Source organism: Athene cunicularia, assembly GCF_003259725.1.
Source record: "Athene cunicularia isolate RWA chromosome 28 unlocalized genomic scaffold, athCun1 chr28_part1, whole genome shotgun sequence".
In the NCBI taxonomy this organism is placed as follows: domain Eukaryota; kingdom Metazoa; phylum Chordata; class Aves; order Strigiformes; family Strigidae; genus Athene; species Athene cunicularia.
In genome coordinates this window covers 2,787,840-2,804,094 of record NW_020799139.1, presented here as the reverse complement: position 1 = coordinate 2,804,094, position 16,255 = coordinate 2,787,840, and the positions used below count along the sequence as shown (strand labels likewise).

The 16,255-nt window shown below is 54.8% G+C and overlaps 1 protein-coding gene across 7 annotated transcripts; it reads left to right on the top strand.

Annotated features, from left to right (window-relative positions):
- The first annotated feature begins 2,412 nt into the window (after positions 1-2,412).
- On the top strand, positions 2,413-13,256 carry MIER2 (MIER family member 2). Of its 7 annotated transcripts, XM_026865038.1 has the most exons (14): positions 2,414-2,933; positions 3,551-3,638; positions 3,723-3,781; positions 4,157-4,308; positions 4,988-5,173; positions 5,835-5,958; positions 6,612-6,721; positions 7,350-7,419; positions 8,793-8,959; positions 9,685-9,766; positions 9,870-9,964; positions 10,738-10,865; positions 11,906-12,042; positions 12,762-13,256. In XM_026865038.1, exons 4-14 carry the CDS (start codon positions 4,165-4,167, stop codon positions 13,235-13,237), a joined length of 1,719 nt encoding a protein of 572 aa, XP_026720839.1. In that variant the 5' UTR covers positions 2,414-2,933; positions 3,551-3,638; positions 3,723-3,781; positions 4,157-4,164; the 3' UTR covers positions 13,238-13,256. The 7 variants fall into 7 exon arrangements, with proteins under 7 accessions (XP_026720836.1, XP_026720839.1, XP_026720838.1 ...); XM_026865037.1 differs by lacking the exon at positions 3,723-3,781 and having other exon boundaries at positions 2,415-2,933; XM_026865039.1 differs by lacking the exon at positions 3,723-3,781 and having other exon boundaries at positions 2,418-2,933; positions 5,053-5,173.
- Positions 13,257-16,255: the final 2,999 nt, after the last annotated feature.

Sequence of the window (16,255 nt, the reverse complement as noted above, 5' to 3'; positions counted from 1 at the left end):
GGCCGGGCTGGGGCGGGAGGTGCCGGTGGCGAGGCCGGAGCCCCCGGGGTGGGGTCGCAGGGGAGCCGGGGTCAGAGGGGTGCGGAGCGGCTGGAACGGGGCTCGCAAAGGCTGGAGGTCACCAGCGGGGCCTGAGCAGTGGCAGAGCCCGGAGGTCGGGGCCAAGGGAACGGCAGAGGGCCGGGGAGGGTTTGGGTGGCTGGGACGGGGGCAACCGCCCAGGCGGGGACAGCTCGAGCTGTGGTGCTGGGTGGAGGTGTTCCTGCACCTCTCCCGTCGAGGTGTGTCCTGCCGTGTCCTGCCGGAACGTTACAGCCGTCACCCCCCACGCTTACGGTTGGTGATGCCACTCCCTGTCGCGTCCTCAAAACGTCCCTGTCCCGTTGCTGTCGTGGCCCATCCACACCTCATGAGATCCCTGTGGTGCCACAGCATGGGCGAAGGGCGCTGGGCAGGCATCGAGGTACCTGCTGCTCTCTCGCATGATCTTGGAACTTGAGGCGCCTCACCTGTGGCGAATTCTGCTCGACACAAGGCCCTGCTTTTCAGGTCTGTAGCTTACAGGAGGAATCTGTTTCCATCCATTCTGCTTCCCTCCGGCTACGGCTGGAGTTTGCAGAAAATGGACCTATGTTGGTAGTACAGAGAAGGCAAAGGAACACGGAACGCTTCTCTCACCAAGTCTGAAATGGGTGTTACACTAGCTCAGGGAACCACGTTAGTTATTGAAGTAGTAACACTGGAAAGGGAAACCTTCTCCATCTTCACTCACTTTCTTGCAGGAGTGGTTTCAGCCTGAAGGGTTTTCTCCAGTAGTTCTCTGGAGAAACTATCTGCCTTGCACTGAGAAACAGCCTTGTTGGTGCAGAAAGCTCAGGCTCTTCCTCTGCCTGTGTATCCTAAAACACGGCCGTTGCTTTGTTCCATGTACTCAAAAACTTGAGTCCAGAATTAAGGAGAGAGTGCTGGAGTCATCCAGAAATACAAATGTGAGTGAGTAATTGGCCAACCTCTGTGTAACTTTTGAGAGGGGAAAGTTATTCTCATGCCTGAGACTAGTGGCAGGAAAGCAGCTGCTGGGAAAATTAAAGTGAGATTTTTTTTCCCCCGCCAGTAAATGGCCCGTGGGTGTAGGAGCCCGTTTCCAGCATCAGGCTGCGCTGTCGGAATAAACGATGTTCACCGCCGTGACCTGTCGTGGTGACCAAAACTGTCACGAGCAACACAAGCATCTGCACCTTGTCCGAGAACCGGCCTTGGTCTGGGGGTACCTGGCAGCGCCCTGCTGCCGTCCTAGCACGTGTCATGCATTGCATGTCCTGCCTGACGTCTGGATTCGCAGCGTCAGAGCTCACATGTTGCAGCTTCCTCACCTTCCAACGCAGGAACGTGGCGTCAGCGATCGGTGCAGTCAGCAATGTTCTCTCTGTCGTTGTTTCCGTGTTTAAGCCAGAGCTGCCTTTCTCCTCTCCTCCTTCAACTCTTGTTTCTGTGGTCTTCTGGATTTGTAAATAATCGGAGGGATCATTCGGTTTCCCACATTTAAATTTGGGGATGGAATGGGCCTTGTCCGTCACTTGTTTCTCTGTTTCTCAGCCCAAGCATAGCACTGCTGTCACTTCGCGATGACTCCAGCTCATGGCGGTTCCCGCTTGCTCTGGCATCGCGTTCCTGCTTCGGGGCAGTAAACCCCTGGTTAGTTACTGAGTTGTCACCCTGTCACACTGACTATCACTCTTCATCTCAGCACCTGATCGTTAGTATAAGATCTCCTCATTCCTGAAGTGTTCTTGACATCTCTTCAAGCCAGCCCATCCACTGCCAACAGTTTCAGTCTTTGTTTGCAGAGTCCTTCACGTGCGGTTCCGTATTGATCCCCGCACGAAGGAGGCGCAATTGATTTATAGATCATTGTCTCAGGAAAGAGAGTTCTGCAGATGCCTTGAGACGAGAGGGAGTAAGTGTAGATTCCACCCTTATCCTTTTCATGAAACTGGGGTTGTTTGCTTGGAAGGATTTATCCAAGAGGGTTCTGTACTTGGTCATGTTCCAGCAAAGGGGCTCTGACACTTTCCCGAGTTATGAAGCCATTTCCTGCTGTGACCATCCTCAAAGCAGAGGCTGCCTGAGTCCTTCCCATCCTTTCACTAGACCATGAACTCCTCCCTTTTCTTCGTCTGCGGGTGACTGGGCTCTGTCTGCACCCAGAGTGGTCTCCAGGGGGTTCTCTTGCTGCCAATACTCCATGCTCGTGGGAGTGAGCACAGCACGTGGCGAGCACTCGGTTGGGTCTGAGGCTGCTGCTTCTCACGGTCCTGGTAGAGGAAGGAGCAGGAATTCCACAGTTGTGTCACAGATCCTCTCCCTCCCTCTTGGTCCTTCTCTTGTATGGCAGTGTCTGCTGCTGCCTTCAGCCGTTATCGCAGCAGTAATTGTGTCTAGGAGAGAGCTGCCTCTCTGGTCCTTACGGAATGTGCTGACACCTGAGGGCACTAACTCAGAACCCAAAGTCTGGGGTGGCTCTTTTGGTATGTACTTTCCTCTCTTGTTAGAGGATACAGTTTTGATGTGAAGCTGTACCGTGTTTTAAATAAGCTGTAAGAGCCTCGTACTGAAGCGCTGCAGAAGTCCTGGCTCCCGCTGACTAAGTGAGGAGTAATGGTGCACGGCTGAGGTGGTGAATGGCCGAGGATCCTGAGGAGATGTCACTGGTGACTGGGGGACTGACACTGGTTTTCTTCCGCAGTCGGATGCTCTCAGTCACCTTAAAGCATTGGTTAATTACCTGCTTGCTCCCCACCTAGGCTGAACTTGATGAGAGGCATTTCCATGTACAGCAGCCCAAGGAGCAGCAGATGTTCTGGGTTGTTTTCCAGGCCTCAGCCCATACTGCTGCCTGAACTCCTGACCGAGCACTGAAGGCCAGAAAGCAGGTGCCTGTTCTCGGTATCTACTTGTCTCATCCTCTCCTGCCTTGCCTGTGCCACTCGCAGTCCTACCGGACTCCTTTGCTGCCTGCTCAGCTCTTGGTTTCTTTGCTCGCCCCTCTGAGCCTTCTGGATGCGGTGAGGCCCTGGGGTGAAGCTGGCGCGTTGTGGTGGCAGCGCCTGGTGCCTCTCCGGAGCGGGGCCGTTCCTAAACACTGTTCAAACAAGCATGGTGTGTGTGTTCAGAATAATGGCTTAGGGCCAAAGTCCTTCTCTGAGTGAAGATGTAAGCCATAAAAATCCGAGGTCTTAAACTGGTGAGAGGATAAATAATTAGCGGAGTGCTGAAGGTAGAAAAGATAAAATGGAAGCTCTGCTGCGTGCAGTTAGAGACTGAGGTGAAGGTGGGAGACCCAGAGGAGAGGGGGCCTGGGAGAGCTGTTAAACGCACTTGACCAGAGCTCTCTTTGCACAGCACAGTTTCTGATGCTGCTCTGTATGGGTTTTGTTAACTTTCGCTTTGAAATTAAGCGAATTGCATTTGCTGGTGGGGTTGAGTGGCGGGAGGTGTGTTACGTTTTCAAGAGGAGATGTCTCAGCCCTGTTCCTCTCTTTCCTCGAAGGCCTCGGTGGGCAGGCAGAGCCCGAGGGTGGTGCCGTACCCAGCCCGCAGCCTGTGTCCTGGAGATCCTGGCCTTCAGAGTGCAGCAGGTAGCCACGGTTTATGTGTTGGTCTGGTTTCCAGAGGAAACAAGGCTCCTGTCATCAGCCTCTCTGTTCCCTTCTCCTCCCAAGATCTTCCGAACCTGGTGCTTGATTCCTACGCCGTTTGACAGAGGAGGAAGGTCTTAAAGGTGGCAAAGCTCCTACAAGTGTCCCTTTGCCCATTCTTGCAGTAAGGGGTAATTATCCTAAAAATGCCTCGGGTGAAGAAAAGGCTGCAGTGTGTGTTCCCATTTTGTGACACTGGTGAATCCAGTCAGGAGGGACACGTGGATACACAGAAAACCTTCCGGCTAGGGGGTGTCAGTCAGCTGTGGGACTCGGCTGTGCAGAGAGCCAGGCTTTGCAGTTTGGCACTCCCAGAGCACTTCTTCCCCTTGAGCTCCCCAGCCCCTCTCACTCCTTCCTACCTAATCTTTTCCTCTGGCTTATGGATTGTCCCCAGCTTTGCTACAGCTGGTGCTTGGCTCCAGGGCGTGACAGTGTCTGACTTCTCATCCCTGCAGTTGTGTCAATGGGCTCAGCTGACCATCGACTGAACCTTGCAGAGATCCTTTCGCAGAACTATGGTGTGCGGGAAGAAAGGGAAGAAGATGATGATACTCAGGAGAAGCAGAAATCCTTAGAAGAGCTGGAGAAGAGTTTCAGTGCCTCTCAGGTAAAGGCAGCAGGGGAGGGGAAGGGAAAGGACCTGTCGGATTTTCTTGTTGCTGTCCCAGTACCAGTACCAAAGATCTTTGTGATAAGCTCTGGCTTGCTCAGCTGGCAGCGCGCTGGGTTTAGGCCCATCAGCGAGCCTTGGGTGTGCATTTGGATGGGAAGGAATGGTTCTGACAGCAGGCGATGGCAGTGGATCTCAGAGCCTTCCTCTGGCAAGTAGCGGCTCTGCCGAGGTGGCCTTCGCTGCCCTCGCTGATGCGCCGTCAGCTGCTGGGGCGTGTTCAGTGCCTGTTTCACCGTGGAGGAGCTGCCAAGATGAGGTGACGTGGTGGTCCCACGGAGACCTTGGTGCACACAAAGCGTGTCCTTGGTGACAGTCTCTTCAGGTTGGGCACAAGAGTTAACATGGGGACCTGGTCCTTCCCTTGCCCTGTAAATACAGCTGTGGGGTACAGTGTCTCTTCGCCAGTATGAGCTAAAAATAAATATATTTTAAAGATGGCCTTGACTATTGCTTTGGGGTGAAACTTCTTGTTCTCTCCGTCCCTCCGAGAGGAGCAGGCTGAGGTGGGTCCTGGCAGACCCTTCTGCCTTTGCCAGGCAGCGTTGCCCGGGCAGCGCCGAGCCCCGCGAGCGGAGCTGCCGCCACTGCCCCTGCGTGTCTCTGTTCACTGCAGCTGGTGGTGTGCTCGGTGATTGTTCCATTCCTGATGAAGCTTTGTCCTCCTCTCGCCCAGAGCAGTGAAATGCCATTTGAGGAGCTGCTTGCACTTTATGGCTATGAGGCATCTGACCCCATCTCGGAGCAGGACAGTGAGAGCAATGATATTACTCCAAATCTCCCAGACATGACTCTGGATAAGGTAAGAGCTGCTGTCTGCTGGGGGGTGCTCTTGGGTTACTGGGCTGTCCCGGAGCTCCACATGCCTGGGAGCTCTTCTCAGGTGGGGTTGACTAATGCTGGGGAAGGGCCCTGACAGGTTCCCCCTGTTCTGGTGTCCCAGTGAGGACGCTGGGTGTGGAAATGTGAATGTAAAGAGTTTAGAGGAAACTGGAGAAGGGGCAACTGCTTTAAAAAGAACGCTGTAAAAACTTTTTGGAACTTGGGTTACAAGTCTTTGCAGGTAGATGTGGATCTGTGGGGAGTCAGGGAAGGTTTGTGTCTTCCCAGGTGAAGCTGTGGCTCCTCCTGTTCTAGCTGAAGTCTGTAGAAAGCTTTTTTCTCTCCTAGTATCTTTGAGATATTTGCTGTGAGTGGAGCTCTACAGAGAGGGCCACTTATTTGTCCTCTCTCTGGCTTCCATGGGAAGCTGTTCTTGACACTTCCAGAAGTGCTGCTGGGGAAAATAGTCTGGAGGTGGTGGGCAGTGAGAGGGAGAATCTGTCTTTGGACAGGCTGTGGGAGGGTGAGGAGGTCTGTGGATGCGGCCACCCTTGGCCAGAAATACTTTACTCTAGGCCTCACCCCCCCTCATATAATTTTTAATTTAAAAATATTTTTCACTTTCTTGTTGTTGTTAAAAGGAACAAATAGCGAAGGATTTGCTTTCAGGGGAAGAAGAGGAGGAGACACAGTCTTCAGCTGATGATCTGACTCCATCCGTCACATCCCACGATGCATCGGACCTATTCCCCAACCAGCCTGGCTGTATGTGTTGCTAATTGCTAAGTAATTGGTTTTTACTTAAATGTGATGTGCAGGATAGGGCAAGAATGTTTTTAATTTTATTTTGTCACTTAGTTTCCTGACATCAGGTTTTCCCCTCCCCGTCTGGGGGCTGCAAATAAACCTGAGTGCCAGTGGTTAGGACGTGATAGCGTGTAGGTGAGCAGCGGGTCGAGGGGAGAATCGTCTTTAGCTGCAGCTCATAACACTGAGTGAGAGAGAATTGTTTTGCTGCCTGTACAATTGCAGTCTGAAAGGTCAGTGCTGATCTGGCATCTCTAGCAGTGAGTAGGTTCAGTAGTACTAGCGGTGTGATAGACTGTGGCAGCTCCTAAACGCTGGGATATGTGGGAAGCCAGAGTGCAGGGAGAGGCTCAGCACGAAGTGATCTTATTCCTTCTGCTGTCCTGCGAAACGAGGGGGTCTGAGCTCCCCTGGCTGGTCGGCACCACCCCTCTGGGGAGTGTGCACATTCTCTTATTATTTAGAAGGATAAAATTAAAATACAGCCAAGCTGTCACTGAACCGTGCTGAAAGTAACTTTAAAACAGAAAATGAAGGGAAGGAGAGGGAACGTAGGACAACAGGAAAAAAAAAAAATGTCATAAGTACAAATCTTTTCCTTTTCCACAAAGCAAACAACTTCCTTGCTGATGAAGATAAAGAGCCCTGTTCATCTCCATGTGCTTCCTCCATGGCTGACGAGTCAGAGGAGGATTCCATCCCATCCAACGAGTGTAAGAAGGTAAATGGTGTGAGTGCCCTGGGAAGGGGAGCTGACGCTGCGCGGAGTGACGCCAAAGCACTGGGATGTTTCCCCAGGAAATCTTTTATTTTCTTTTGCTCAGCGCCTTGCATTTTGTGGAAGGCAGAGGCTTTTTTAATATGCTCTTGAAATCTGTATCTGAAATTATCTTCTGCTTCAGATGTGGAAAATGCTGTTATGCCTTAGTAAATTAAAACTGCAGCCTGTAGCCCTATAAAGGTGAAACTCTGTGCAATATTCCCAGCAGGATTTACTGAGGAACCATCTTACAAAATGGAAGAGGATGAATTTTCCAAATTCATCCTGGCTGTAAAGGCTGCAAGAGAGCTTCAGCATTTCTTTATCTCCAGCCTCAGCTGCTTGCCATATATCTTTAACATTAAAACTATGTAAATGCCTGAGGTCCCCAAAGCATCGTCTAGTTGATAGTAAATCTTCTTAGTTACCCTATAAAATAGTCAGGGTTCCCTAGAAGCAATAGTGACAGTGGGGACTACCGATACATAAATCGGGCGCGTGGTGTCGTAGTCCCTAAATCAGGGAGCGCTGGGCCCTGCCTGCAGCCTCTTCCATTTCCACTGACCCTCCTCTCTGGGTGATATTTCAGGAGATCATGGTTGGACCCCAGTACCAAGCCGCTGTTCCCATCCTCCACTCAAACAGGCACGGGGAGAAGGGTAAGGCAGCCTGCTGCGTGTGGTGGGGCCGGGGCCGCCGGCCTGGCGCGGGGGCTGCAGCAGCCGGGGGGAGCAGGGCTGGCGCCGTGGCCATCAGGGGGCCCCGTGGCACCTGGGTTGGTGTGGAGGAGGGTCTCAGCTGCAGCCGAGGAGAAGCGATGCCCTTCTGGAGACAGTCCAATTTATTTTTCTCTGACATTCTCCCTAAGTGGCCAGAGTTAACGCCCGGTACTCCCTGGAGCTGAGAGTTTCCAATTTGACGGGGTGTCTGCGGAGTAGATAGGGGTGCCTTGATCTGCAGGTTGTGGCTGTAACTCGTGCAATGGCAGCAGCAGCTTGCTGAGTTTCTGGACACGATGGCTAACAGAAGGCCACATCTTGAGAAATGACTTGATTCCTCCCTGGTTCTTTTATCCTAGCAGACTCTGAGCGAATCACTTAAAGCAGCTGGAAGTTACCAGTTTTGTAGGTTCTGTCTCAGATTTACCCAGCATAGTTCTCAGAACCTTTCACTGTTACATTATCAGTGCTCTCAGCACTCTGTATTGAAGGCCACAGATTCAGTGCACACTTCCCATAACCTGAACGTTTGCATCAGTGTGGAGTGAAACGGATAGTAGATCCCGGTGGGGGTTTTGTGCTTCTGACCTGATTTTAGTGATTCTACAGGGCAGAAGAGTTGGTTCCTTTGCCTGTAGAAAGCAGCTAAGTACAGAGGGTGCTAAAGTTTTTATCTGAATAGAAAAATCTCAGTATTTCTGATTATTTTTAATTGCAGTCTTTGCTCTTGCTTTCCTCTGTGCTCTTACTTTACTTAAACATCTCCACGCTGTCACGTGCCACGTCCTTACGGACCAGGAGCTGGGGCAGGAACCACCCAGTGCTCCTGCTGCTGTGAGTGGTGGAGGGTGTCACCAGCTCTCACGGAAGGGACAGCCCTGCAGCTCCTTTGTTTTGTCACTAGGGCTGGGAGAGGGTCTCAAGCCTAGGCCAGGGTTGTAGCTCAAACCTGCCTTCACCTCCCACCCCTTCTGCTCACTGTGTGCTGGAAAAGACACCTTAGAACCTGGGGGGTTTAGCTGCCAGGATTAATGAGTCAGAGCAACAGTCTTTGAGAACGCGGTAACACAAACCTTGTCAGCCCGCCCTTCCAAAGAAGTGGAAGCAAGCCGAGCCTGTGCTTAGGGCTCTAAAAGAGGTATAAAAGGTGTTATGCTTACCTGCCCTCGGAATGAGGAGGGTGAAGGCAGTGCCTCGCAGATGGCTGCTGCTGGCGCGCCAGGCGGGCTGTCCTCCCTCCTCCCGCCTCTGCCACACGTGCACGTGCAGCCGTTTCTCAAAAGCAGCAGAATTCTCTGATTAGCTCATTTCAGTGCTTTTTCTGTTAGCTTATGAGAATGAAGATCAGCTGCTCTGGGACCCAAACATTCTCCCCGAGAGGGAGGTTGAAGAGTTCCTGTACCGTGCCATGAAGCGGCGGTGGGACGAGCTGTCTGGCAGCGGCCTGCCGGAGGGGGAGGTGGTGAAGGACAACGAGCAGGTACATGGGGGGCTGCCTGCAGCCTGCGGGGGCTCTGGTGCTGCTGGCGCCAGCCGCAGTGTCCTGAGGAGATCCTGGGTGAGGGGGGACAGGGCCAGACTCCAGCGATCCTCTGTGCAGGCTGGTGGGGCTCTGCGGTTTGGCTGCGGTCTGGGAGGATTTTCACCTCCTGGTGGGAAGACGGGAATGGCTATTGGGGAGCGGACCACGGGCCTGTCTAGTTTAGTGCTTTTCTTCCCACGCAGTAACAGATGTTTGTGGAAAGCGTGTAACGGACTGGGCAAGCGGGGGACGGGTACTGCCTTGACTGCATTCTCCCAGTATCCCAAACTGAGCCAGGGCTTGCAGCAGGAACATCCTTTCGGATCTGTCCTCTAGAGCGTCGCCTAGTTCTTCGAAGCCAGCAGAGGATCAGACACTTGGCTAAGAAACTTCAGAGCAGTTGTGTTTCCTCTAAGCAGCCAGGTTAGACTCACAGTAGGTCTGCAGGAGCGGAGGCACAGCTGTAATCTGCTGAGCTGCTGGTAAAGCTGCATCTTTTCAGTCCCAGGGTTTGTAATCCGGGGCCTTGAAAAGCAAGACTGTGCTGGTGGTCAGACCGGGGCTAGTGGCAAAGTGGCTCCTGGGAAAAATAAGTTTTATGAGACAAATGTGAGTCACTAGCAGGTCGGTTTGTGGTGTGTTGCTCGGGTACATGCTGTGAGTAATTTTGTTCTGTTTCCTAGGCTTTGTATGAGCTGGTTAAATGCAACTTCAATGCAGAAGAGGCACTGCGGAGGTTACGGTTCAATGTGAAGGTTATCAGAGGTGAGAGCCCTCCGTGTTCGGGTTCTGCCCCAAACATCAGGGCACACCTAATTCTTTCTAGGTTCTGTACATCTCCTCCAATTCATCTTTCTTTCTGCTATAGATGAGCTTTGTGCCTGGAGCGAGGAAGAATGTAGAAATTTTGAACATGGCTTCAGGGTCCATGGGAAGAACTTCCATCTGATCCAAGCAAACAAGGTAAGGATGCTCGGCCCCACGGCCCACAGACAGGAGAGGAGGCTCGTGCCTTTGCTCCAGAGGTACGTTTGGAGCTCAGCTAATGCAGGGAGGTCAGGACTGCCGAGTTCCAGCCCCAGGCTTTGTGCTGACTTGTGCTCGCAGGTGATGGGCTGTTCACTGCCCTGCTCTGCCTTATTTTCCAGGTGGGAGAAGTCACAAACAACACTGACCTGCATGAGTGATGTCAGTTAATTACTGATTAGCCCTTTCTGGAGTCTCAAAAGTTCTTTCCAAACTCTCAGCCCTTGCAGTGCTTCCTGTGAATGAGTTGAGCATGTGGATGTTGTGTAAAGTCCCCTGGGGTCCTCTAGAATGGAAGAGGCTGTTGTAGGGAGAGCTGGGCCCCAGGACATAGGCTGCTGTGCTGGGAGTTGGCAGAACCAGAGTCCAGTTCTGCCGCTGATTGACTGCGAGCCTGTTGGGCGGATGCAGGTTTGCTCTCCCCATGCTCGGCGTGCTGCTGGCAGTGCAGGAGGGTCCTGCACGGAGGCACCGTGTGCGGACCCGCACCAGGGGCTGCAGCAGCACTTGTGCACTCTGGGGAGTTCTTCCTCTGGTCTGTTACCACCTTGGAAACCTCAGTAGGTGCTTCTGGTCCGCAGATGTGTCCATAGCTATATAGATTGCTGCAACACACTTAATTTTTCTGTGCTGATTAAATGGGAGAACAGACCTTGCTCCCCGTGGTGCCGCTCGAGGCACGGCGTTCTGACCACCATGTTTCTCCCCAGGTCCGCACCCGGTCAGTGGGCGAGTGTGTGGAGTATTACTACATGTGGAAAAAATCAGAGCGCTACGACTACTTCACTCAGCAGACTCGTTTAGGAAGGAAGAAGTACGTCCTCCACCCTGGAGCCACGTGCGTGGAATATTCTCACACTAAAATTAGTAATATTAACCTCCCAGTGAAGGTTCCGCTATTGAGTGCCTCTGCTTAAAAGCCTGAACTTTCTGCTCTGGGAGGTTTCCTGGGTGGGAGTGTGGAGGGTGCAGTGGGTGTGCTCAGAACATAAACACTTACTGTGGGCAGGGAGGATAAAGCAGTTACTTGTGTGGATGTGGGCTTTCTTGTATCAGAAAACACTGTTTTGTGTCAGACAAACCATCCACGGAAATCAAGGCTAGGGTCAGGGATTCAGGGCTGACCTCAAGGAAACAGTTGAGTGCAGTTTTGGGAAGGGAGCGTTTTAAGTTCGAAAATAACGCTATTTCTGATGGTTTGGAACCTGAATTAATTTATTTCCCTGCTGCCACCCTTTGAGGCAAAATCCTCATTTTGAAATGGATGCTAATTGCAGAAAATACTTTTCAAAAAGGTTGAAACTTTTTAAAAGGCCGAAATTAAACATTTAAGTTGAATCAATTAAAAACATTATTATTATATTATTATATTATTATTATTATTATTATTATTATTATTATTATTATTATTATTATTAATAATAATAATTATTATTGATGCAGAACAGGAAAATACCTGAAATCTCAAATCCGCCCAGTGTGGGAAAATACTTTCTCCACTTGCTCCCTGCTGCACCCCAAGGCTGTGGAGGCGCTGCGGTGGTTCTGGGGATCTGCCTGTCCCCGGGGCAGCGTCTGGCCGTTGATTTCGCTCTGGGAGGGGCTGAGGCTGGGGGCTGGGGCACAGCTCTGTGTTTTAGGAAGCCACAGAGCCCGCTGGGGGCCGTGGGCCAGGCTGAGCTGGGCTGAGCTGCTGGGATCACCCAGTGCCGAGCCTGAACCGGGCTCTGTGGAGGCCGAAGGGATGGATGCTCGCTCCGGTGGGGTCTCTGCAGTCCTGGAGCTTTAGTTGTTGATGGTTTTTGGTCCCTGTTGCCGTTTCCCCCCCACCCTTCTGTGTGGCAGGCGGTGGCAGCGCTTGTCTCTCTGTCCCCACAGGGATTACACCGACAATGACTTGGATGGGGCTGAAGTAGAAAACACCAGTCGTTCTCGGAGCTCCCCACCGATTCCCTCTGCGACCAGCTGCCTGGATGCTCACTTCAGCCAGGACCAGATGGCCATAGAGAGTGCAGGTAGGGGGGGTGATGCGGCTCAGACCCTCCTTTGCCTTCCTCCTGTGGCTGTATCCAGCCCTTGCTGCCCTCCCCGGGCGCTCGCTTTGCCCTGCACCAGGGACCAGCCCCGGGCAGATCTCGGTATGAGCCAAGGAGACTTGTCTGTCTCTGCGTTGGCCAGTAGTGACTTAAACATTGAGTTGTTCCTGCCTCAGGCTTGGAGGGGTGGCCTCAGTCCTGCCCAAAGCAGAAGGGTTTGTCTTTGGGCAGTGCCTCTTCCGGGGTCTGGTTTAAGGCACCAGAAGTTGGGTGGGACCAAGCAGAGCGGGCGCCTGCGAGGGGGCTCACGGGCAGCCCCAGGCGGGTTCGTGCCGTCGCCATCCTGCTGCTGATGAGGGTGTCGGGGGGGCACCTCCTGGGGGCTGTCAGCTCGAGGGGACAGGATTTAGGATTTGGCTTATCTTGGAGTGTCTCTGTGAGATTTCCTCTAACTTACATAGAAACACGGATGGCCTCCCATGTGCTGGCTGCATCTCGCCTGCCTTGGGTGGGTGCTGGCAGGGATCGTGTTTGCTCTAATACAGAAATGTTTGTGCCCTGAGACAGATGCTGCTGTGGTTAGGTGGGACTGAACTGGGTTCTGGGTTCCATGTGTCGCGCACTCACCGCCTTCTTTCGCCTGCTCTCCCCCACCCTTTCCCCTGCCCTGTCTCCCTTTCCCGCTTTGTGGCGCGCAGAGCCCCTGAGCGTGGAGAGCACGGCCTGCAGCTTGGGCAGCATCAGCGAGTCGGGGCAGGGCTACGAGTGCAGCACGCCTTCGGAGACCAACTGCTCCTTCGAGCCGGCGGAGGAGGCGCCCTCGGGAGGCAGCGCGGCTCCCTGCACGCAGCCCGGCCTCGTCCCCGCGGAGCTGGGGCTCTGCGCCTTGCCGCCCGCAGGACCAGGACTCGCAGAGAAGCAGGAGACGTTGCAGAGCTCTGGTGAGACGATAACCATGGACTTCACTCTCCCTGCAGACATTAATGAGGGTTTGCCTTTAATTGCTGGCCCTGTGGATTTGGACAGAGACCCAGAGGCAGTGGTGGCCCCTGCGCAAGTGTCCTTATCGGTCACAGATTTTGGCCTCATCGGCATTGGAGATGTAAATAGTTTTCTGACTGCTCACCAGGCTTGCCCGGCTCCTGTGGCTCGGTCGGAGCCTTTGTCGCAGTGAGTCTCCAGTCGCAAACCTGTCACAGACCCAGCAAGGACTTTGAGCTGACTGAGTGAAATCCTGGAACTTCCGCTGTTCCGCAGGGACAGTTTGGAGCTGTTGGTCAGAATCTGTCTTTCCATCCTCCTTGATCCAAGGTTACAGTGAAACCAAACACCTTTCTGCTCCAGTGTGTTTGACACAATCACGCAAAGCTGGCGGCCGGCTTTAGAGGGGGGGTCCATCACCCCGTTGCCTTGACCACGTGTCACCCTAGGTAACGGCAGGCTGCTGGGGGGGCCCCACCTCAGGGAGGGGGGAGTCATCCTTGGGCCCTGCCGGGACGCTCGGAGCGCAGAGATGCCCTGAGAGCGCTTGGGGGCTGGGGTGGAGGATGCGGCCTCCCCCACGCAGGGCTGGGGCCACCCGTGCTGCGGGCGTCTGCCTGGGCACGGCAATGCCCAGGGAGGCTGAGGAGTCGCGGCCCCTGGCCCGAGGCCGTATGGGGCAGTGGAAGTCCTGCCCGTCCCCTCCTGGCGCTGGGGCAGCAGCTGCCCCGTTTGACTCGCGCAGCTGCACCCACTGTCCCCCTCTCTGCCCCCAGCACCGGCGGGACGTGGCTGGCCCAGCAGCCTCGGGCCTGGGGAAGGGACGCAGCGCGGGGCCGTGGCTCCGGGTGCTCCTCCCCTCCCCTCGCAGCCGGGCGGTGGAGAACGTGTGAAGGGAGTTTCTAGGCCCAGGAGCAATGTCGGCCCCGGCGGTGCTTCCACTCCTGGCAGGGAGCGACTCGGCCTCACCGGGCACGGGGGAAGCGCGGATGGAAGCGCCTGGCTCGCTCAGAGCGAGGCTGCTCTGGGAGGAGGTTGTGCAGCCCCCGGGGCATGGTCCCAGGCAGGAGAGAGCCGCTGTCGCTGGGCATCCCCGCCCCTCCCGCTTCACGGAGCTCCCCCTTTTCCGAGAGGAAAGTGTCTTTACTGCCGTCAGCAGCGTGCAGGCAGGTGACGGTCCCGTGTGGCAGCGAGGTGCCCACTGCTGCGCTGGAGCCCAGGGCTGTTCCTGCCCGACCCCTCCCAGTCCGGGGTTTGCCACCGGCTCAAATCCACGGGTTCTCATTCCCCTTTTTTTCCGTGCAGGGAATGCTGTCTGCTGGCTTGCTGGGCAAGGCTCTGGTGCAGATGTTCCCTCCCTCCAGCCATTTTCTGCACTTGGGAAGGGGTTTGGGTTGAAGTTTTCTGCTTTTTTGGTAGAGGCCTTCAGGCTGTGATGCTGCAGTCGGTTCTGCTGCCAGTGGATCTGGAAGATGACTAAACCCTTACCCGCATCCTCCCTGAGGTTGTGCTCAGCCTGGCCGTGGGAGCGCGGACACAGCGTCGGGCAGCTGTGTGGGGTGACAGGACCAGAGACTGTGTCCCCTCCGCGCTGACAGGGCTTTGCTTTGGACCCCGGCTGGCTCTGCCCGGGGGTGCTGAGCCCCGGCCCCCGCTGTGAGCCCCCTCCCTCAGTCAGACAGACGCCGTAACCGGGGTCTCCCCTCGGGCTGCTCCCAGTTGCTGGAAACTGGAAACAAATACGAGTGCCCGCTCCATAGTGGAACTGCCCAGGCTGTGATTCCCCTTTTCTGGGGGAGGGAGGAAGCTCCTTGGCTGGAAGGAGAAGGGGAGGTGGGGAGAGAGCCAGGGCAGCCCTCCCAGGGAGGGCCAGGCCTTGGCATCTCCTCTCCATCAGCCAAGAACATCCTTAAGTTTTCCTGGAACCATTTTTTCTTTGGTTTGTTTCAAGCCCTAATGAAAGGAGAGGGGAGGCTGGGGGAGGCAGAAATCTCTTATTTATGTTCTTCAGTGTTGTTTACAGATTCGCATGGGGTCTTTCAACATGAGTGCGGCGCTTTTCCCATGTAACTTTAAGGGAGAGGGGTGGAAATGGCTGGGACAGGGAGGGGGAGTCACTTGGGGAGGAGGTTTGGTTTTGGTTTTTTGTTGGGGTTTTCTTTTTCCTTCTTACAAAGCACATTCACTTTGAGCCGCTCCCAATGCTGGACTCTTTCCCCCTTCCCCCTGCCCAAGCCCTACACTGTGAAGTGATACTGCCTTGAAGACCCCTCGCCGTTATTTATTTAATTAAAAACCTAATTTGGAAAGCAAGCCGGCAGCCTGTCTTGTTTCTGAAGACTGAGGTGCAGCAGTTCTGCATGTCGCCACGGCAGAAGCGAGAGCTGAGGTCTGACGCAGCGCTCGGGGTGCTCCTGGTCCCTACGAGGGGACACCCAGGGCAGGGCCTGGGGCTGAGCTCTGCACCTGCGTCAGTCCCTGGGCAGGGAACGGCCCTGGAGACCTGGGGGGCGGCCTCCCCCATTCCCGGGCGCTGCTGTTGCCTCGGAACAGCCCCAGCTCCCGGTGCAAAGCCTGAACTTGCCCCCCTCCAGAGCGCAGCCCCTTCTGCCGGCCCAGGACTCTCCGTCTCCCTCTCGTGCCTCCGTCCAGCCCAGCCCCTGGTCGGGGTATGCGTGAGCTGCGGCTCCTGGCCGGGGTCTGGGGTCCATCCCTTCCCTCTTCCTGTGCCTCCTGCCAGCCGTGCCATCGCCGCCCGGGAGGAGCCCTGTCTGCCGTGGCTGGATTTTCCCTCCTGCCACCGTCTGTGGAGGGGAGGGGGGTGCCCATTCCTCTTACAGGTGCCCCGAGTCCCCTGCGGCTTTTGGAGGGGGGTGTGTGTCCCTCTGTGTCTTGTTGCCTTCAGCCAGAAATAACATCCTGGAGGCGAGAGAAACGTTCCTGCTGCAACTGCGTTGTGTGTTTCCGCAAGAAGGCTCGTTCCTCACCACAAAGCCTCTCTGTTTTGTCAAACTCCTTAAATTCTGTTCTCCAGCTCTTGCCTGGCTCTTACCTTCTGTCCTGGGGCCTTGGGGGGGGACACGGGGTCTCCCATCTCCCTCGTGCACAGCTGGAAAGTGCCACCTGGAAAACCAGCAGGAAAGGGGCAGCCCGGTCCCCCTCCGTGTTCCTCTGGGCAAGCCCTGGCCTGTGGGGGTGGGCGGGGGCAGAG